The sequence below is a fragment of the Doryrhamphus excisus genome, linkage group LG4, assembly GCF_037039965.1.
Source record: "Doryrhamphus excisus strain RoL-2023G ecotype Guam linkage group LG4, RoL_Dexc_Guam_v1.1, whole genome shotgun sequence".
In the NCBI taxonomy this organism is placed as follows: Eukaryota; Metazoa; Chordata; class Actinopteri; order Syngnathiformes; family Syngnathidae; genus Doryrhamphus; species Doryrhamphus excisus.
This window is the reverse complement of record NC_136360.1, coordinates 13354526-13377959: the sequence shown is the minus strand read 5'-3', so window position 1 is coordinate 13377959 and position 23434 is coordinate 13354526. Positions and strand designations below refer to the sequence as shown.

At 42.4% G+C, this 23434-nt stretch overlaps 1 protein-coding gene across 7 annotated transcripts in view; it reads right to left on the bottom strand.

Annotated features, from left to right (window-relative positions):
• The window catches only part of ryk (receptor like tyrosine kinase), a 35999-nt gene extending 13569 nt beyond the window's left edge, over window positions 1-22430 (bottom strand). Inside the window, exons 1-9 of one of the 7 annotated variants that reach the window (XM_058072387.2) lie at window positions 21767-22430; window positions 10283-10407; window positions 10106-10205; window positions 8405-8536; window positions 8245-8322; window positions 7836-7974; window positions 6731-6831; window positions 3561-3644; window positions 2780-2905 (exon numbers count right to left, since the gene is read on the bottom strand). In XM_058072387.2, coding sequence (XP_057928370.2) covers window positions 2780-2905; window positions 3561-3644; window positions 6731-6831; window positions 7836-7974; window positions 8245-8322; window positions 8405-8536; window positions 10106-10205; window positions 10283-10407; window positions 21767-21968 — 1087 coding nt within the window. In that variant the 5' untranslated portion in view covers window positions 21969-22430. Of the gene's footprint in view, window positions 1-2779; window positions 2906-3560; window positions 3645-6730; window positions 6832-7835; window positions 7978-8244; window positions 8323-8404; window positions 8537-10105; window positions 10206-10282; window positions 10408-14897; window positions 15006-15323; window positions 15605-21766 lie in introns of those variants that run through there. The other 6 variants (XM_058072392.2, XM_058072385.2, XM_058072386.2 and 3 more) reach the window with 6 other exon arrangements.
• Window positions 22431-23434: the final 1004 nt, after the last annotated feature.

Here is a 23434-nt window from a genome sequence, read left to right as displayed (position 1 = left end):
CATCCACATCAAATTAGAAAAACATCTGCGCCCCGAGGGCAGCCAGGCCTTGTGTCTCAACAGGAGAGGCAATGCGGTCTAACAACAGGGTTAGTGTTTAACCGTCTCCCTCCCACCTCCACCATGTCGGTCAGGCCTGCCTGGACCTGCTTGCTCCCAACAACACTACCTGCTAAGACCTCGACTCTGGTTGGTACGATGTTCTTCTCCTTTCTATATTGCTGGGCAATGTTAAATACCTTTCATTATTATCATAGTATTTACTATAACAGTGTCAAAGTTCACTGGTTGGATTTTAGATTTGTTATATGTTTTCCTGTTTTATAGTAAGAGGGAGATAAATATACAGTATATGTAAATATACACAGTGGGGGCCAAAATTATAACTCTATAAATTATAACACTTGACATACTACATATTTAAGAGGTTTTAGTTAAGTGGCCATTAAAATACCAATAACAACATCATTTTACTCTCTATAAACCATGGCACAGGTCCATCATAATGAAATGTATATTATTTTCCTTCCAAATAGTAACAAGTTCGGCCCATTTCACTGTCCATTTCACACAATCATGCTCCTTTCTCAACAATGTCATGCACATTTGGGGCAAGTTGGAAAAGAAGCTTGCTATTGTACATACCAAGGAAAGCCTTTGGATTGAGTTGGAGAAGGCATGGGATAAGATTAGTGGTGAAGTTCTCAGGAAATATACTGAAACTATGCCAAAGAAATGTGCTGCTGGTATCACCCCTGTCCTGCATCACGGTTATGACTGTATTAATTCTTTCATTTTCTTTGACACAGTGTAGAAGTAGAAAAGTCAGCCTCATGCTTTGGAATCATAATGGACATGAAGAGTTAAAAAGCTACCCAAAAAGAAAAGTGTCCTTTGTCAATACAGCAATGTTGCTAGTTCTCTTTTTCTACAGTATTGATGGGGTTCAACCATGTGACCTCACATCACTACCAGTCACTAGCATAACATACGACCATACTGAGTATGTTTCTGTAATATTTTGGAGTCATTCATTCATTTTCTACTGCTTATCCTCACAAGGGCGTGATGGAGCTGATGCCAGCTGTCTACGGGCGAGAGGCGGGGTACACCCTGGACAGGTGGTCAGCCAATCACAGGCACATATAGACAAACAACCATTCACACTCACATTCATACCTATGGACAATTTGGAGTCGCCAATTAACCTAGCATGTTTTTGGAATGTGGGAGGAACAGAGATGCCTGAAAGGGGAATCGAACTCTGGTCTGGTCGAGCTGTGTGGCTTGTGCGATAACCACTCAAGCGCCTTGCAGCCATGTTTTGGAGTACATGTTGAGATGAGGGTTGCAAGGCGGTTGAGTGGTTTAGCGCGCAGACCTCACAGCTAGGAGACCCGAGTTCAAGCCCACCCTCGGCCATCTCTGGGTGGAATTTGCATGTTCTCCCCGTGCATGTCCCCGTTTTCTCCGGGTACTCCGGTTTCCTCCCACATTCCAAAAACATGCTAGGTTAATTGGCGACTCCAAATTGTCCATAGGTATGAATGTGAGTGTGAATGGTTGTTTGTCTATATGTGCCCTGTGATTGGCTAGCCACCAGTCCAGGGTGTACCCGCCTCTGGCCCGAAGACAGCTTGGATAGGCTCCAGCACCCCCACGACCCTCGTGAGAATAAGCGGTAGAAAATGAATGAATGTTGAAATGATTGGCTCCAATTGTGTGAATGTACATGGTTGTTGAAAAAAATTGTTGAAAACAAGACCATTGAAAAGCAGTGAAAGGTTTCAGACATAATGAATGTAATGCTTCGAGTTCTAACGTGTCAGTTTGCATGCTTACACCCATTCAGTGCACGTGAATACACACTTGTATATGTCCTTCATCGTTGCACTGCTTGACCTCCATACACCAATTTTCAGCTGGATTTTACGCACTCTTTCCAATCTTTCTCTTTCAAGACGTCTGTGAAGCATCGCTGGACATGTATGGTGGCTGCATTTCACATTTTCGAGTTCCAACAATGATTAGTATAAATTGTGCTTCTGGTTGCGTACTGTAAATTTGGATGTTCATAACCAGGGACCACCAGAACTTATTAGTGTAATAGCTAATGATGTATCTTATTCATAATACATTTATTTTACTTTCAGAATATGCAGAGGGCTGAAAATGGTCCCCAGGCTGCACTTTGACCAGCCCTGTTGTAAAGTACCCACAGAGGCCTCGGATGCCTTTCAAACATACATTTCCCCCGTATTGTGTTGGGTCCGTAAGCGGGAAAGTGTAACATCATTCACCGGGTTGCACTAAATCCCTAAAATAAACTGAAGTACAGTCTTGTCCGTTCTGAATGCACCATGACGAAGCTGAACGGGGTCCAAAGCAGCCGGCCAGAAGAATGGAGACAACATACAGTACAAGGCCGAGTGACACTGATGTGGATGTTACAGTGTCTTCTGCAAACACACACATTCACACCAACCTGAAGCTTTGTCAGACTGTCTTGCTGGCTTTGCGTCTTGCTTGTATAATGGATTTGTTTTTGTTAAAAGAATTAAGTTTGTCATTGCTTCACTGGTGCCAACATAAACCAAACCAAGTAACCTCAAAACGCGTCTTTTCCGCAAGTTAACCTCTCTGTTGGAGCTCTGGGAGTAGATGGAATAAGTGTGTGTTCCACTTTTTATCCGTTTCAACATCCGAGACTGCAAATGTGTTTTTTACGAGGGGAAAAGGAGCAGCCGGGGCGGGAGTGGTGGTGGGGGAGCGAAAATACCTTCGTGCAAGACATCTCGCAGAGTGACTCGCTCCCTTGAAATGGCGATGTCTTTCACTTTGGCCTTGGCCTCCATGAGAGTGACGCTCCTCAGGTCGTTCTTCTCAATGCGAAGCGATGGGTAGCCTGTGAGGGAGGAGATCCAAAATGTCAACAAAGCCCTTTCAAAGTAACAGGGGAGGAATGTCCACCTTAAATCACATTGACAGAAACCACTTTCTCTCAAAAGACACTGAAACCTTGTGTGAACTCCAAGAATGGAGGACATTCATAAAACTTGTCGTGTCGTTGATACAGTACACGATGCAGGAAGACTCATGCAGAGTCCTGCAGTAAAACATTGCCATTACATGACCTCCCTGTGTAGGCGGAAAAAATACATGTACACAGATGCACAAACAATGTAAACATGAGACATTTGTATCAACACACTCCCCTGTGTACACTTCATGTCAGTGGCCGGAGATAACCACGGTCTAACCTCCTGTCTGAGAAAAACCAGAGGATGCATAAAGCAAAACAAGCTCCACAGGCAATGAGATGTTGGTGTTTTTATGTTCTTGTGACGTGGGCGCTGTGCTGGATGGATGAGATAAGATAAAACTGTGGCATGCAGGTTGTTGCCGAGGAAGTGAGAGGTTCATACTGCCCCCTGGAGGACAACTTATGAGTTCTAAAGTACACGGTGGGAGCGGAGCATTGCTGCACTCAAATGAGATAGAAGATGGATGCCAAGTGGTGCGCACCGCAAGCACAAGATGACATTCTCACGTGGACTTACTTTTTGTTTCGTGGGGAGGGGCACCAGGGTTTTGGAAGGAGGAGGCAGCAAGCTGGAGAATGGGTGCAGAGCCAGGGTGGTTGTCTGATAAGAGAGAGCAAGGCAGGGAGGGGGAGTTACCGCACACAAATCATAACATAACATGGATTTGTGAATTGGTAGAAAAACATCTTATATTTTGCATATTTCCTTTTTAGCATCTTTCTTTGTGTGCTGACCCTTGGGTATCTGAATGCATGACAGACAGCTGTAGAGCACCCCTCCCCTCGGAAATACAGTACACACCCTATAAAATGACTTCGTATTCTGTAGAAGTTGCCATTTCTTTCTTGAGACCATTCGTTCAGGTTGCATTGATTTTTCTCTTGCATGCAAGTTTTTATTAAATGACCTCTTGTTATTCTCAAAGAACTTGTCTCCTATGCATTTTTTAACATTTCCCTTGATATGATTATAATACAACTATAAATGAAAATAATATAAGGAAAGTAATTCATTGAATATGTTCATTATTGCAGCAGTTTGTAATGTTGGAGACCAGGGTTGTCCAAAGTGGGCTCGTCTGCCATTCTCCGCCTACAGATGGTTTTTGGGCCCTCTGCATATTTTAATAATACCTATAGAATATTAACATTCATAATAATAACAACAATGTATACAGTGGTCCTTGTAACGTCGCAGTTGAAAATACTGCAGTTTTTCTTGGTTTAATACAACCTAATAGTAATAAAAAAACAAAAAATTAGATTTAAGCAAATTGTACATACCCTTGGCCGAAAATTAAATACTTTCAAGCATAGAAAATGACAGAATGACCTAACTAAATGAACAACAAATGCAAGGCAACAGACACATTGTACATGTGAATGTAGTATTTATATTTGCCTATAGGTGTCGCCAGAACAGCTAGTTATTATAGGTTTCAATAATAGCACGGAATAACATCATTCATTATCTCACAGAATAATAACATTCATTCGTTCATTCATTTTCTACTGCTTATCCTCACAAGGGAAACGGGGGTGCTGGAGGGGAGGAAGCTGGAGTAGCCGACAAAAACTCCCGCTCACAAGGGAAGAACATGTAAACTCCAAACAGATGTCCAATGGAGATCTGAACCCAAATCTTCCAGCTCTCCCAGAACCACTATGCCACCTTAAATGTTCTTTAAATGGCTTATTGACACTAATTATGACTACTCTATTAGTAATATGAGTGATTTAACACTGCACCACATTCTCTGTTTATGTCTACTATATTGGGTAATACAAATGTAAGGGTGATATCAAGAGGGTTGTAATAATATTACAATTAATAATAATAAACAAGGGATTAGTGTAATTCATTTTTAATTAGTTATATTCAAAAATATTTTCACAAAGCGAATCTATGAATGTTTTGTTCAGATGGTTTAGCATGTATTGACCTATATTGGATTGGTTTTAGCATCTTTACCCCTTTGGATTCCAAGGTAGGATTTGCTCTTTAAGTACTTTTGAATTTAGCGTTACATCTCACCTTAAAGTCTGTTTCTTGCTTCTTTCTGTACAACTTCAAGTATGTGACTGAACAACTGTTCGGTCATTGTTTTTCTCTTTGACATTGTGTGTTAACGCCCACCCATCCATCTTCTATGCCACTTATCCTGATGAAGGTCGCTGACTTGGGGTGCGAGGCACGGTACACCGTATATTGGTTGCCAGCCAAGAACATATAAACAAACAACCATTCACACTCACATTCATACCAATGGACGATCTGGAGTCGCCAATTCACCTAACATGCAAAATGTGGGAAGTGGGAGGAAACTTGGAGTACCTGGGGTACTCTGATGTGTAATGCACATTACAGCAATAGAAATACATAAAAAGAACTTCAGCAAAGTTAATCCATTAAATTTCCTATGCCGCTTGTCTTCTAAGGTCCTGAGTATTATAAGCCACTGCAAACTACAAGCACAAGTCACACCTCTCTGACAGTGTCAATCAAAACAGAACACTCTATGGCAGTGGTGGGCAAACTACGGCCCGGGGGCCACATGCGGCCCACCAAGTGTTTGAATCCGGTCCGCCAGTTGCTTTTTCAATATTTCAACTTTTAACATACAAACTGGCAACATGTCTTATTTAGTCATTTTTTTTAAAATGTAAAATTTAGTGACATAGTTTGATGTTTAAAGTGCACCTGAAAAAAGCGACATGAGAACATACAGCTACAATTAGACAAATCATTCAAGGAAAATGTGTGTGTGTGTTAAATACATGTTCTGGCCCCCTGGACAATTTTGTTAACTCAATGCGGCCCACGAGTCAAAATATTTGCCCACCCCTGCTCTATGGACATAAAAAGGGGTTGATAGCATGTGGGTTGCATCCACAAGAGGGCGATGATGACTCACAAAGTAAAAGTACAAGAATCGGCTAACATTATCAACACTGCACTCTCATTATCAATCTCTCCTAGGTTGTTTCACAGCCTCCTTAAATGCCTTCCGATGTGCGAGTTGCCTACACATGAAGCCAAATTAGTCGAGTTATTCCAGTGACTGCACACCGGATCCTATCTCGTCCCCAAACGGGACAGCTGGTTGCGTTGTCATGCGGTGGAACATTTCTAGAAGTGACAGACCTATAAAGTTCAATTAGCACTGAATTCTACATTTTCCTCACATAACCAACACACGCACACTTAAATTTGTAGGTACTTATAAAACAATTCTCATTGTGTCAAAATAATTGTCAGTTTGGCACATCAGCTCACACCTTCACAGTTGTTTTCGCACTTTCTGTTTGTGCAAACACTAAACAAAAAGCAGACAGGGTGTTTGTAAAATAGCTGCATGGGGGCGAGCGCCTTTAAAAGCAGCAGCTTTGAAATTCACATTCACTGTGATGCTATAAGAGAATAGAACTACAAGAGAGGGACTATCTTACATGATGCTGGCATGAGGAAACAAAACAAGTGGTCTTGTGACACCAGTTCAGCAAGTTACTTGGTCATCACATTCTTTTAAAGGATGCATATTCTGGAATGCCAGGGGATGCCATTCATACTGCGTCAAAGGATAGCGTCATCAGTGTGAAAACAAGAAGCTTCTATAAAGCTGGTGGACCTAAGCTAAGGTAGCCCTGCTTTTGTGAGCTATGTATAAATGAAATGTAAACTCTTACTGGAAATGGGGGCTGCATTGTTTGGCGTGTCGGCCCTCAGGTACTGTGTGGTCTGCGTGGACGGCTGAGAGAGTCCCTGAGAGCTTCCACTGTCGCTCACACTGAAAGAGGAAAGTAACAGAAAAATGACTTTTTAATGATGTTTATCAGTAGTGTGTTCCTAGAGCTTGTATATGACAAAAATGTATTATCTGCTTCACTTGTTTGCTCTTCGACCTCATGAGAAACCCTTCTCCCATGCGAACACAGACCCGACTGAAGCTTGATGAGCAACAATTATTCTGATAATTCAAATACCTCGATTAGAAAAGGTCGTCGAGGGGGTTTTCCACGTTTCGAATAATCGCTTACGTCACTCATGTGGAAGACGAAGAAGGAAGATGGTGTTTAAAGACGTGGGAAGATTGAAGCGGCAGCTAGAATAAGTGACTCCAAACAACACCATGACGTGTATTAGTTTAACGCCACGCTTTGCGGTCGCCGCTTGCCGCTGTGCGCCAACAGTGAAATCCCAGCGGTTGCCGGTGTCGCTGATGGATAAAACAACTCTGCGGTAAGATGCACACACCTTTCACAATTGCCACTCATCATACTTTATTTCAAACACAGTAATAACATAACCATACGACAATAACTTTTTAGATCTTCCACAATCTGCACCTGTTCCAGTTGTATTTCCTTGGCGTTGTGCTTCCTGCCAAAACAGTCTTTTTTAAATCTATTCCACCCACAGCCTGCCTCCGGGCATGCCCACTCCGCTGTGATTGGTCACACGCCCAAAGTACATCCCAACTATGCACCTTATAAGGAAGTCCGTTCTTCTGTCACATCACAAAGGCGCAGTTTTACGACACATTTTGAATGTTTTGAGCCATCCCAAACTTCATTCAGGGTTCACTTCCAAATATGCAAACCTCATTATCTGAAACCTTGGCATCGTTTAACACGAGAATACAACATTTATAGGTCAGAAACATGGAAAAAGCATAATAGGCCCCCTTTAAAGCTAAACACACAAAATTTTTGGACCACACACCACATCTGTAACACAGGACTTTTAATAAATCAATGAATCAATCAATAAGCTTGAAATGTCGACACCAACCTGTCTTCTATCTCAACTCTCTTCATGCTGTGCAGGTGCAAGATCGCCAGGATGATGGCCACCAGGAAGATGACGATGCAACACACGCTGACACTTATGTAGAACACCTGAGTAGAGGTGGTGGGGGTGGTCACGCCATCTACTGATGGAGGAAAAATGGCATCACAAAGCAGGACTGCTGATGGAAACCTGCCCATGGGAACCACTTTAGCTTTTCTCGAGTACTATGAAAGCTTTACAGTGCCCCGGGTTGCTCCTGCCTGCTCGAGCAGAAGGGCAATGGCAGTGGGCTCACAAAAGAGGTCAAACATTGGCAGAGTCAGATGTGAAGCGAATGAATAGAAGTCTGGAGGCTCTGAGCATGTAAACACGGCACTCCTAAGACATGGCGACACATGGGCATACTCACAGTCAGGCTGCTGGAGGGTGTGAAGGGTGTGGTTGTTGTGGTTGAATGTTAATGGAATCTTTGGGTCGGAATCTATTCCTGTCCGCAAAGAAAAGGACCATTTGCATCAGATGTTACGTACAATCACTGACACCTACGGTTCACACTTTTGGTGTTTTACTTTTGTAGCACATTTTCCTCCTCTTGAAGTTGAGCACTGTGTAGTTGTCGGCGTGGATAGTCAGATTGAGCTGCAGCGTCACCACCGCCTCCCCGTCAATCTTGCCGGAACAGAAAAGGTCCACTCTAAAAACTGGAGGAACAGAAAGACACTATTGATTGACACGGTGGAGCCTGTGTATCCCAACCGTCCTTTGACATCAACACAAGCCACTGCTTGCACCCTTGTGATTTTCACCAGAGACATCAGGGGAATTTAGTAATATATATTTTTTTAATTATGGCACTTTGTTGACATGCTTTTCCTCCATTTGTGTCCATTTTTATTTAGAATGTGTTTTCATATGGTGTTTTACATTCATATGTAATGGAGTGAATGAATGAACTGAATGAATGAAAAAAGATGAATCGAGCAATAGGTTAGAGTCTGGATAGCCCAGCTCAATATGAACTACACCTGCAAAAATTAATCGGTGATTAATCCATTACCCAATAATTCAAAAAACTATTTTGGTAAATCATTTTTTTTAATTTAAATACAAACATCCTTTGATTTCAGCCTCTCAAATGTGAATAATTGTATTTCCTTATTTACCCATGAAAGCAGACCAATTATCTTTGTGTTTACAAACAAGATATTCATAGTGATGGACATTTTTGCCTCTTTTCTGATATGTTATGGGCCCAACCACCACCACGCAACCATTCATTCATTTTCTACCGCTTATCCTCACGAGGGTCGCGGGAGTGCTGGAGCCTACTGTCCCAGCTGTCTTCGGGCGAGAGGCGGGGTACACCCTGGACTGGTCACCAGCCAATCACAGGGCACATATAGACAAACAACCATTCACACTCACATTCATACCTATGGACAATTTGGAGTGGCCAATTAACCTAGCATGTTTTTGGAATGTTTGAGGAAACCGGAGTACCACGCAACCAGTTTTTCCAAAATATATTATTTAATAAATCATGCCATTTTGCGATTGAATGTAGCCTAATTTTAGTCTAAAAAATGCACTGTACAGAAATGTTACGGATTTTGTGCCTAAACTTAGCATTTACAAACAAGACAATGGCTAAATTAAGTAAAATACAAATATAATGCATTCAGAAGACACAGTTAAAGATGATATGTAGGTTTCTACACTGGTCACTAGGTGTCAGTAATGTTACGTTGATGAGACAATAGCCACGGCAGGAAGTACTGTGCAAAATAAAACCTAAAAAAAACAACTGGAATGAAATGCTAACGTGTGAGTCTACTGTATGTTATGTCTAATTTCCAAAAAAAAGTCTCTAATGTTTTAAAAAAAAAAACATATTTAGAAGGTCGTAAATAGGTTTTCCCTGCTCTACAAAAATACCAACATAACAAGCTGGCAAAAGCTTTGCTTCATTGCTGCTTGGTAATGCAAAAATGTCCCCTGACAACAACTTCCATGTTCTTGTTGTATATGTGTACCTTCCCTGTTGTGCAAACGCCACTGCCAAGATCAGAGACATGAAAGACGTGATTTCAGGCTGGAAGAATGCGGGCGACGGCTTTGTGGATTAGGTCGCTGCAATTGTTCGGCACGCAAGTAGCAACTCTAAACATTCCTAATCCTGTCTAATTGACACTGAAAGTGAGGATTTACTGACATCATTTTCGAGAGGGTGAAACAAAGTGGAAGCATATGAGGGAAGACATTTGACAAACCGGAGGGAAAACGGGGCACCTCCCCCTGGCTGGAGATGTTGCTTCGTGGTTGGTTCATGGCAACAGGGTTCTCCACATGGAAACCTAGTCGGTAGTCCACCTGTGAAACAAGACAAGAAGCTTAAAATGAAGGAATCAAGGCAATGTTGTGCTGTCTAAACAAATGCAGGGACTTACCTTGGACTTGGAATGCCACGTGAAGTGAAGGCTGTTGGTCTCACTGGGGACTGGCAGAGTGAAGGACAGCGCGTAATGATTGACCACGTCATCCCGAACATAGTAAAGCTCTGCATCCAGGCCTGCTTGGGGAGAACATATCAAGTTAGACCTCAATGTTTGTCAATGTTAAGAAAAAAAATTACATTTCTCCAACAGCACAATGCACTCACTACTGTAACATTCGAGTGTTTTAGCCAAATCAGCCCAAATTTGGCACACGCCTTTTGGGGGTGGACAAGCACATGTGCGTATAATTTGAGCAAAATTGGTTGAAAAACATGGCCGCCATCAGGCAAAAAGTCACTGCGGGGTCTATAATTAATTGACCAATTAGCAAATGATTACAACAAGCATGTCTTCCAAATTTTTGGGTAAGTCTGACAAGACGAGTGTGACTTTCAAGGCATATTTTGGGCGATCACCAAACTGCACAACCTCAAGAGGTGTGCAGTTGGAGTTTCCACCGCCAGCCAGGAATAAACAGACACGACACCGTACCCTCCCCGCCCCCGTCCCTAACTAAATGAGAGAGATGGACTAACCACATCTGTTAGTACTTGAAAACTCTCGAGTGAAGAACTTCAAAACATTCCCAATAAGACAACCTCCAAAATGAGACTGCAATTTTCCGTGCAGGAAACAAGAGTCTAGCAGCAGAAGGGGAAGGGGTTAAGAGGATGGGAGTGGAATGCCTGCTGATTAAGTCACTGTGCCACGCTGACATAAGCGTTTTGAAGCGAGGCTTGAGGAGTTTATTTTGCTCAAGAGGCTTTTTGCCTCATCCGAAATGTCAAGGAAGTCCAGCCTGGTGGTGGCCCCCGGGGGCCGAGCTCACCGTCCTCTGAAGGGACGCACAGATTCCAGGTCTCTTGTTTAGAGGGAAGCAAAGAATGTGCGACAGGCTCCCCCAACAGCCTTGGGCTCTCGGAAGGTCTGAGTGCTCACACAACTTTCCCACATTGACTCAATTAAAAACATCTCAGGCATTTGCCAGCTTAAGAGCAGATGGGCCACGTCTAAACTGGTGCCCACAGAAAACCCGTTGAGGGTGGTTCTAACCTACAGGGCTGTTTTTACCCTGAACTTGGCAGGCCTGGAAAGTGGATCAAAGAATACTACACGTGTAGTTAATAACATCATACGTATCAATGACTCTTAAGGGGTCTTTAGCGCAAGTCTGACAGTCATCTGCATTAAATGGCACCAACACACTTCCGCAGTCCAGTCACACATGGAAATAGAAAGTATAATAATATGCGTTTGTGTTACAAATGGAGAGCTGATTTAGACTCTGGGGTGGACTATTCCATTCATGCCAGAACAACAGGCCTACTGATGTAATAACCAATACCTTGAATATCGGACGATAACGATATCAAATATTTATAGGCCCCAAGCGTGCTGATACTGGCACGCGGGGGCATGATACCGGGCCTGATACCAGACAAACCATGTGATGATCTTATTATCACATACTATTTAATCATGATCAAAAGACCATTTTGTTTCCAGAAAACTTTCAGTTTATTACATGTATTATGTCTAAACAGTGTAAACTGTGTGTTCACGCTCGTGCGCTGTTCTCTGATTGGTTGTTTCACGGGCACGATACCAGAGCAGCGCGCTCTGAGTGAACAGCTACGGGGGCTGATACTGGACATGGTTAAACTCCATATATCACTGCCCTGGGCTTTGACACAGTATCATTTCGGCCTTTTCCCGTATCATTCATGGGCGGTTTCTAGAGTACAGGGCCAATTAATACTGTAGTATGTGATAATGACATGAATCATACACATGTGTACTGTAGTGTGGCATGTTAGAAGTTATTAGAATTCATTTTTTATCGCCATAGCACCATTTCCGTATGGATGAGATGCCGTTTTTGCCCTGAAAACATTTGCATGTGGATAGCCCCTGTGTGTTGTTTAAAGCTATCCACGCCTAAAACTGCATCACCCTAACAGTTTGTGCTTTGTGGATTCACTGAGGACGTCTTGTGTTGGTGGGAGAGGATTAATAAACAGCTGCAAAATGGAGCGAAACATACAATCAGGCTCTAAATCGGCCTCCCGTGAGAAAATGGCCCACTTCTGTGATAATTGCCTTTCTCTCGCTGAACTCTGTGTGCCTCCCTTGTCTCAACATGGAGCTTTGATACCACTTAAACAACGCGAGGCGTGGAGGCAAGGACCTGCATGACCACCACTCAGAGAGGGTTTTTCCCCCCTCCATCAGTATTTTAGACGTCAAAACGGCGACTTCAAAACAGGAAGTGAGGGGAAAGTCAACAAGAGCCTGTCAGTGTGTGTGCTATTCGCCTAATACAAATAAACAAACACAGCCATTAAACTGGCGCTCAATCTCGTGTTTAGTTGGACCTTTTCATGCGAAAGGATAATCGTGCTGCTTTTCCCCCCCTCCAACAAGTAGGTTGAATAGCTGTGAATTCCAACTTGGCAGCATGTTTATTTTGTTTTGAGGGTTCACTTCCTTTGGGACACTCACATCACCTGCTTGGCCAGGAACTTTCAACTCAAGCGCACTTGACCTCAATAACATTGGCAAACTTCAATGGCTGACCTCAATAATATTTCAAATACAATGTAAAAATTAGGACATCCCATGGATGTCAACATGATTTTAAAAGAGGCACCCCCGATTGGTTGTGGTCAAAATGCTTTCAAAGACATGCATGCATAAAAGTAATACAGATACCCTAAAAGTTTTGTAATCATTACACCAGGGCTGACCAGTGCGGCCCAAAACTCATTTTGTTTTTTAAAATTGGCACTTAACACATTTTAAAAAGAAAACTAACAAAAACAACAATAAAAATTAAAATACATTTTACAAGAATAAAGCAGAAGTATTAGAATACCGTAATAATAATAATATGAATTTAGAGGTTGTTTTTATTTATCGCATGGTTAATTGATTTGATTATGGTGATAGGCCTAAACACATCAAACCTTACCAGCCACCTGAAACGTCAGCATCGCTACAACAGTGTTTGGAAAGCCAACAAAGACCCCTGTCTTGCTAAAGAAGAGGCCACAAAGCCGCAACAAAATCCCCGGGCTCGTTCCTATTGCTGCGCCATTTGAAAAGTGCTGGGAAGCTGTGGGTCATGTTGCACTTTGAGAGCAGAACAAAAAGGGGTAGCGAGCAGGTGCTCAGGTACAGATGCAGATCTAACAAAGCCCCTCTTGTCAGAACACTTGTCACTTTACCCCTCAAAGCATCTATCCCTGAGTGCTCAAGACTAGCAGACCCCTTCAATCTGGTCTGCTGGTAACGTGGTAAAGATAATGCTCACAACAGCCACGCCACGTTTTGGGCCGTGTGTTTGAGACCCCTGCTCTAGAGTCTCTAGTGTCAAGACTGACACAAAACTCGATACAAACCTCAAACCTCCAAACGTCCAACTGAAATGCTAAGGAAATTTAAGTGAAGTTTTTGCATGATACTGCTTACTGTCCTTTAAGTGAAGTTTTTGCATGATACTGCTAACTTTACTAACAAAATACCACCCCAACACAGCCTCGCACCTTGTGCTTTGTAAATTTAGCAAGAAAAATTGAGTACACTACTTGACTGCAGCCAGATCAGGCGGTGTTGACTCATTTTGTCTAAAAAGAAGAAAATTATGTCAGCTATGCCATTTGGATTTGGAAACTACGCATCGGCCAGCTACTGGTTTCAAGGTATGCTACGGTATGAAAAAGTCACAGTTTCAAAACCACTACATTTGTCTCTCATACTATTCCTGCCATATGAGAAAGTGGAGGTCTAGCACAGAAATATTTGTCACGTCCGTCCTATGTTATTCCTTCCTGTCTGAATTAGGCTTCAATATGTCGTGACCACAGGCGTGTGCTGTGTTGCCAACAGTAGGGCTTAGATTGCATTGGCTGCCTGGTTAGAACTGAGCGGCACCGGTGTGGTCAGGCTGTTGTTGCCGCTGTCGATCAACATATTACCACCCTCCGCTGACCAACCACTTAAAGGGGAACTGCACCTTTTTTACCCAATTTTACACGTCATTCACAATTCTTATGTGAAACATGAACACATTGTGCATTACAACATGAGAAAACGAGTTAATGAGCTAGCTAACAATGCATGTCATTGGGACACACCTATTTCAACTACAACATTGCATTTTTGAGCATTTTGCTTTTTTAATTTACGAAGCAAATATTTTTTTCATTATTTTTAATGCTTTGAAGAGCTATTGTCATACAAATTCATTAATTCATATTTGGAAGAAAAAATTTACAAAAACGTACTGGATCGGGTCAAATCGGCAAGACTATGAAAAATTGTATTGGGGCATGCCGAGTTTACTTGAGTTCCAGGATTAGCCACAGTAGTGTTTTTATTTAGAAGGAGTTCTGTTATTTATTTTGAATACATATGCTCCACTTTCATCATGATCTCTATATTATATGGTTTACAAATGACTCTTTTTGACTTTTTTTCCTTCTATCAATAATATTTTAGAGCTGTAATAATAATGCAAAACCCTGATATTTTTACCCAATGTTATCATAGCATTAAAATGTCATACCGTGCCATGCCGAGTTGAAACTGTTGTCAAAAATGGTCTGCAACCCATGGCTCTTTTATCCTGCAGCTGTGTGTAGTAAATATGCTGCTGCTTCTTGGGGCCTTTGTAGAGTAGTGTGTGCCATGCACCTCTACTCCAAAGTGCGAGGGGCAGTGTTTTCCAGCGAGTCAACTCTGTGAGAAACTATGACGCTGGCCAACTGTTTAGCTTGTTAGCGTCCTTTGTTGGTAATGAACAATGTCAACCAAGGCGACAAGGGGAGTCGCACCGGACCTAATTGATGCGTTACAAACACTTTTATTGCGATTGTTGATCCAAAATCAGTCAAGAACATTATAAAAACATTATTTAATTGCCAGGTAGCCAATAATATAGCTTGTCCCTTCACCAGGAATGTGACAATACGCACAAGGAATGTTGAATTACCTTCAATTTAGTAGCAATAGGTTTGTGGCTCTAAGTGGGATTCAATTTGGTGGAAACTGGCCCAAACGACTGTTTTGTTGCTAAAGCTTGCTGACCTCTAATATATAGGAGGCAGGATTTAGAATGGGACGCTAACCTTGCCTATATTCTGTGGCACACCATTAGCTTGGCGTTAAAGCTGCTACAGAGAATGCAGGCATATAAAAATAGCTACTTTTTTCAAAGTGCCTTACATCTCAGAGAAAGCCACAGAATGTGGTTCTCTTTCATTTCCATCAAAGAGCCCATATATCAGCCCCTTGCTTTTATTCAATGAAGGGCCTCGGGGTGAGGGGGGGGGTCATGCAATGAAGGAAGGAATCTGAGCCAGGCCGTCTATGGCTATACCATAATAAGCACCGCATTGATGGTGTGATATTTGTCGCCCAAAGGGGGGCCCCCCGTGTTTACTCCACAAATAAATAAATAGCAGATGGTTTACTGAGGAAATGATTAGGGGGACGGAATGATTTCATCGAGCACTCACACGCCACCTTGACACGTTATTTTTAAGACGCCGCGTCAGGCCAGCTTTGTGAGCATCGCCTGGGTCGAGTGCACAAGGGCAAATGTTTTAAAATACCTCATTCAGCTAGGCAAATTCTACCAAAAAAAACCTCTAAAGAGTTGACACGCATATCTATACATTTTACTCATGTGGTGTGCAACATCGAGTAAATAGGACCAAAGAAAGCAAAACAATCTCGTGAGAATGTCTCTGGGACAAAAGAAGTGAAGATGGAAGCTCTTCCATTCAGCCGTGAGATCCTTAAAGAGTGGCAGGAAGGAAAAGAATACTGCTGTCAATCACTCCTCACCACCCCCCCTTGCCTGTCTGCTGTATGGAGGACGACCACATGACTCAACATAACCAAATCTCACTGAAAGTGTTTTTTTTAAGGCTGTAAAGGAATTTCACCCAAAGCAAGGTTACTTATCCTCTGTGATGACGCAGGTAGAATTCCCCTGCTGAAAGCTTCTACAGGTGGGCATGCTAACCCACGACAACTAAGCTCATCTCAGTTATGTTTAATAATAAGGACTAAATGCGCACATTTGCTGGATAAATATATATATATGGACCGCCACAAGTAAATTTGGACTGCCACAGATTTGGCATACTTGTTGGCCCATGTTCATTGTAATGGGACAGTCTGTGAATGTAGCTTGCCCTTCCAACTTCCAGACACACCTCATACGCACCTGGTCTGTTAGAGAATAAGAACATGTAATAGGATGGATCTGTGTTGCCACCTTAGCAACTTTGCTATATTAAGCAAGATTTCAGCCCCCCCCCAGGTTCAGCTTTTTCTATTTTTAAAAAAAGCAACTTGGGTAGACTATTAGATACACATCCAGAGATACCGCTTACAAAGCAAATATTCTATATCAGTGGTCTCAAATACACGGCCCGCGGGCCAAATGTGGTCCACGGGGCACTAGTTTGAGGCCCCCGCCTTGATATGAAAGTTTAATGTTAGTGCAGCCTGCGCAAGTTTGATTTGGATGCTGTATGGTATCACGTACCCAGAAAAAATTATTACGTTTGATTAATGTTCATGTTAAAGGTTAAATAACTGTTATAACTGTAACAGTTATCCTCCATATCTGTGTGGAAGTGGTAAGTTTTTGGCTATTTAAGTTTAAAAGAAATAACTTGAAGGCTACCGTTTAGGTCGCTAGCTCTCTAGTTTGCGAGTTAGCATGTGTCTCAAGACCCTGCAGTTGCGCAATATGTTGTAAATAAAAAAGTATAAATGTGACTATAGTCGTGTTTTGTCATGTCTACAGGGCTCTAATAATGCTTTGTTAACTTTAATCTGGAAAAAAATAATTTGTCTACCCACCAACTATATGTGGTTTCTTAAGTTTTTATTATTTGCCGTTTTATTATTATTATTATTATTATTATTATATTTATTACTGATTGATTTTCTTTATTCTTGATTTGTTTTTCATCTTATTTTGTGTAGAGAAATAAAAAGTAAGATGTTTGAGAACAGTGGAATGTTTTATCAGAGCTTTTCTTGTAGAAAATTGGAACCAAAGCAACGTTTTTTTTAATTTTTTTGTTTTTAATAAATGCGGTTGTTTTTTTTTTGGGAAAACCTGATGCGGCCCAGTCTCACCCAGACCCAAGCTCCAGTGGCCCCCAAGTAAATTGAGTTTGAGACCCCTGTTCTATATGATAATGATTCGATACAGTATACCAACGATACGAGTAAATGTGATTCTACTGTTATATTTGCTGATGTAGACAATGTTACATCATAAAATTAAGAAGCCAAATTCCCATGCTGCCCACATAGACCACTGTAATACCTTATATTTGGTCCCAAATGCTGAAACTATATGGGAATGCATAAAGGTATGATTTGATAACATTATTGAGTGCTAATGTGCATATTTGGTCGGGACTGGTTCATTCCAAAAATATCACTCACATTTGTACTTAACCCTAAACTATCGACTGCATTGCGTGGGCTATGCGCCCCTGGAATCAATGCCAAATCGGCCATGCGGGTTTCAACGGGTTGGCATATACAAGTCGCAGGATTACACGGGACGGTACGAGACGGGCGAGAGCTTGCGGGTTACACCACTACTTTCAACTGCGATATCTGAAGCTTGGGTAATTTCATTTGAAACTAGGATACAGATCTTGAGAAGGCAGCTGAAGGGGACGGCAAGCTGGAAAGGTTGGGGTGGGGGTTTGGATTCTTTACAACCTCTGTCATATGCAGAAGCGATCAGGGATTCTGACTGCTCATCATCATTCATTTTGGTTCAGCCACAATGTTTAGCTTAATGTCCTCTTGAGAGGACAATCATTTGGTAAAGTTATCAAAGACACTCCATCTGTCATCCCGATAGAGACTTAACTCGGCAGCAATATTAGAATTGGACACCCCTAATTTTCACCCCTTTGTGTACCGCAGTTCACAACTGGAAGAGTTCCACACTGGTGTGTCTTCATTTTTCACAGTACCATTTAGTAGTATGACAACAGGGCTGCAGTGCAATACAAAAGCGGACACGTCAACGTGTCATTTCACTTTTTGTGTTGTAATGCATTCTTTGAAGCAGAAGAATGTTTCCCAAGTTCTCCTGGACACGGACAAACAAACACAGCATCAGCAATGACATGAGTGTCTTTTTGGGGGTTCATAAATTGGTGCCAGTTGCAAAGGACAACACGTACTCTAACATCCTAATTCATCTGCATGTGCCTTTCTACACGAGTTCCAAGTGACCTTCAGGTCTCAAGTTGAATCTGCAGTGACACTCAACAGAAGTGTTTCTCCAAAACCAGGCCCACGTTTGTGCCAACACATTTCAGCTGTGTAGGCACAGATTGTAACACACTACTTTTCCCATCAGAGCAAACCACAGAGAGGCCCTGGCATCCATCTGGCAATCAACTAAAACACGACAGAAGAACTAAAGCAACCTGAGTAGGCAAATTTCGGCCTACGGTCCAGATTATAGAGACAAGGACATGGCGTGTTCTATTTTGTTTTTTGTTTTTTTGTTTTTAATGGTATGGCAAGTCAAAAACAAACATTTGGGTTTTCCAAATAGGCCTGTCACATTAATCAATTAACAGCACCATAACTAAAAACAAACTCAAAAATTTTGCTGGCCTTGATATATTGACATGTGCAAAACAGGTCAACGTGATAAGATAAAAAGTTTGTGTTGGGAAGCTTTACAACGGCAGACCGCTCACCAGAACCACTAACCCCCCTCCATAACTAAACATGTTGATACGGGGCCTGAAACACGGGCAAAAAAATGGCAGAAAAATGCCTCTTATGGGGCGTGAATGAAAGCTAGCTGAGTTAGGTTAGTTTAGCAGAGCATGCTCGTCCCGATCCTATCTTCAGGATCTGCTGCATTTTGAAGATCTGATAATATCAGCTTCCGCCACATGATACGGCAGTATCAGCAAGTAGTCGGTTGCTGTATCAAATTCGTAACCGAGCCAAACTCCCAACATGGAAGGGGCAGTAGCTAGTGGCTAGTAGAAAATGCAACTCCACAGTCACTCTTGTTTTGTTTACGCGGACATGGGGCAAACACCGCTTTTATTTTGAAGGATGCTCACAGAAGTATGTTCTGTGTGTGAAGAATATGTATTTGTAGCTTAGATGAGTTAGCTACGTTCAAAAATAAACTTGCTTTTTTTTTTTCTCGTCATCATAGGGTACTGTAAAACCTTCCTTACATTAAAATATAGTCATTAAACCCGAGTCGCGTGCACACACAAGGTAACTCCTGCTCGCTTCACTCACACTCTTCAAGTGTGAGTGGAGGCTAGCCAAACCGAGCTAGCAGTAAACTTTTACCGGGGTTTATAACCTGTATCGGTCAGGAGGGGATTGTTCAGTGTTTGTAATGATTTTGTGCCATGATTGAGCGGTCTGCAGAGTAAATTTCCACAAAAACTTCCACACACCAACGTTCCTTCTCCTCACGATGACAGCATTTCATTCATCTTATATATCCACCACGGAGCGCAGCCATCAACTCGCCTTGTTGACGTTTAGCATTTAACCAGTATAAGTAATTTTGTTATTATGGGAAGAATATACCGGTACATAAAAAAATATTGCTCAACCCTACTTACTATTATTTATAAAAAGGACGGATATTAAAAATTGGATCGGATATCAAAAAACAGCCCAAGTTTACACCGTGTCGCCTTTTACCATTAATGTAAGCCAACACTTGACCAAATTTGTGTAGGTTTTCAGTGTATTATTGTTTATTCTTGCGCTCAGCCCAGCAAATGGCCCGGTGCCTGAAGTGACGCACAATGTGATGGTCAGAGTATTTCTCCTTTTTTGTCAATATTCATACAAGAATGAATGTGGCACTGATTCAAAAATCAGCAATATTTTGACTGACTGTGAGAAAGTTTATTGTGACGTTTTCTTTCTCTCTTTTGTTGTTTTACTGTATTATGTTGTTTGTTGGATCTATTTTATTTAAAATTATCTTGACATTCTAATGACAATGTTAAATGCTCTTAAGAAATTAAAGTTTCTTGATGACAGGGTGTAGTCACATTATAATGCCACATATATTCATAACATTGATGAAAAAAATGGTCTCAAAACAATGTTCATGAATATTATCAGCAAGTAATTTGTCAGACAGTCTCGACCAAACAGTGCCTCAAATCACTATCATGCGAGACATATGCATCCAGCAAGTAGCAATGTCCAAGAATTGTTATGTGTGTAACTATGGACGTGACATCCCATCCGGACAATATTATTCCATCTCTTCAAAAATTATAAAACATTCATTCATTCATTCATTTTCTACCGCTTATCCTCACGACGGTTGGGGGGGGGGTGCTGAAGCCTATCTCAGCTGTCTTTCTGTCTATCTCAGCCAATCACAGGGCACATATAGACAAACAACCATTCACACTCACATTCATACCTATGGACAATTTGGAGTCGCCAATTAACCTAGCATGTTTTTGGAATGTGGGAGCATCCGGAGAAAACCCACACATGCACGGGGAGAACATGCAAACTCCACATGGAGATGGCCAAGGGTGGAATTGAACCAGGGTCTCCTAGCTGTTAGGTCTGCGCGCTTACCACTCTACCACTGTGCACCCCTAAAAATAATTAATAATTAAACAAATAGTGACAAATCTTGCAACTTTTTCAGGTCTTATTGGACATTTGAAGACTAGAATGAAAGCCTGTATTGCTCTTCTCAACGAGCAGTAGGGTCTGCTGTGGGCACCTCCATCTAAAAGCACTGACAGGCAGCACTGTCGAAACATTTATTTTGCTTTTCAGGTTTTTTTTTGCCCAATTTTTGTCTCCCACAGCCATCATGGCCAATGATATCATGTAGATTCATTGCCACAAATAAATCAACAGTCCTGTGGGAAACGCTGGTCAACAAAATGACCTAGAAATGTGCTCGGGAGAATCCATTATCATGTAAAATATATGACAAGAATGCATAAGGTGGACAACCTTCATAAGAACTTTATTTTGATCCGTTTGAGTGGTGTCCTACAAAGCAAGTACCTAGCCAGCTGCCTCCATGTGGGTGTGGGACGTCCCGGATGCCACAGGTCGTCCCTGGTCCAAAATCACATCTGTTTCTCAAGGCTCAACCACAAAAAAGCCAGTTGTTGCCATTTAAAAAGGCACAGCGCCAGTATGTCACTTCCCCCGCCTTTGCGACTATCCAGGTGACACATCAGCAAGTAGTTTGATGTTGAATAATTAACATTTATAAGTCCACAACTCCAACTTAAAGGTTTGCAGTGTGATGCAGACTGCAATTACAGCTCTGTAAATGACATAAGTAGGGATGCTCTGAAGTACTTAAATGGAGCACAAAAGATAACAGAAACATTCACTCACCTAGTAGTTTCTTCACCTCCTCCACACTCAAGTATATGTTGACGCTGCGGTTGCTGCTACTGCTGCCGATGAGCCCGGACTGGCTGTCCGGGTTGGCGAGGCCGAGGCTGCCTTCCAGCAGCAGCAAGAAGAAGAAGAAGCCCCCCGGCCGCCACAGCACCAAGTGCGGCCACTCTCGGCACTCAGACGGGCTGCCCAACATGGCACCGCTCGTCTGTTGTTCTCCGTGTTCCCCAATTTCCTTCTCATCCGTATGTGAAGTTAATCCCGGGAGGCAACATTCCGCGTCACTTGTAGCCGCCTATGTCGCCTCTCCGCCGGCCTGTTTTTGTTCCAAAAGTCGCGAGCCGAGGAGCGTTAATGTGTAGCCGAGGCTAGCTAGCTAACTTTCCAGTCAGGCTATACCAGCGCAAAACTCCTGAAAGTTTGGAAACGTACGACTTGAAAATATATATTTAATGACCACATGTGCCCTCCGTGGTTGTCGAAAGTGACGGAAAAGTGAAAAAATGTTCAAAAGACACAAGATAACACCTAGCTTTCTTACTCCATGGTCGTCCAGATTCTTTTCCCTCAAACGAGCTCACTTTTCGAGGGGAGCGCGCAGGAAGGGAGCAGCGGGGGCGCGCACAGGCTCAGCAGGCTGAAAACGTCACCTATGAAGACCAAACGGGATTTGCAAATGAGAAGTCTGCTAGGGGCTCAATAGAGCACCCTTGTGGCCAGGTCGGGTATGACAAGTTTGCAACTTCCTCATCAGCAGTTTTTTCTGCTCTTCAGCAACTTGAGCAAAGTGATTTATTGAGGAAAATATGATGATCCAAAGAAAGAAGAAATTATTTTCGTGTCGTCAAGGCGATGAAACATGAACCCTTGAACGATTTCATCGCAACGTCATGCACACAACAACCAAAATCAACCTGAAACAGCAAAAACATTTAATCATAACATGTTTTCCAAGCGGGGTGGCACGACGGTCTAGTGGTTAGCACGCAGACCTCACAGCTAGGAGAGGGTTCAATTCCCACCCTCTGCCATCTCTGTGTGGGTTTTCTCCGGGTACTCCGGTTTCCTCCCACATTCCAAAAACATGCTGAACAAGGGTTCAAGGGTTGCGACTCCAAATTGTCCATAGGTATGAATGTGAGTGTGAATGGTTGTTTGTCTATATGTGCCCTGTGATTGGCTGGCGACCAGTCCAGGATGTACCCCGCCTCTCGCCCGAAGACAGCTGGGATAGGCTCCAGCACCCCAGCGACCCTCGTGAGGAAAAGCGGTAGAAAATGAATGAATGAATGTTTTCCAAGCCACATGGTCTAACACGAGGAGCATGTTGATGAAGACCAAAGCACATCTCCATCTCATCTCCAAGTGTGATGAGGTCCCTCAGCCAAGTTAAGTTCTTCTTCACACAATGTCCCAAGAACATTTGGAGGTGCAACAAGTCCATGTAAGCTAACCTGCTGTACCTGACAACCTCAATAAATTGACATGTCCATAGATACCCATTCCTCGCTGTACCACACAGGCTGGATGACAAGAGGGTTCACTCTGTATGTGTCTGTGCGCATTGAACGGAGAGCGTGAACCCTCCTGTCAGCCATTTAGCCTCTATGTCCTTAGCAGTTAGCAAGTTAGCAAGCAAATGCTAATATGAATGGAAGGTGC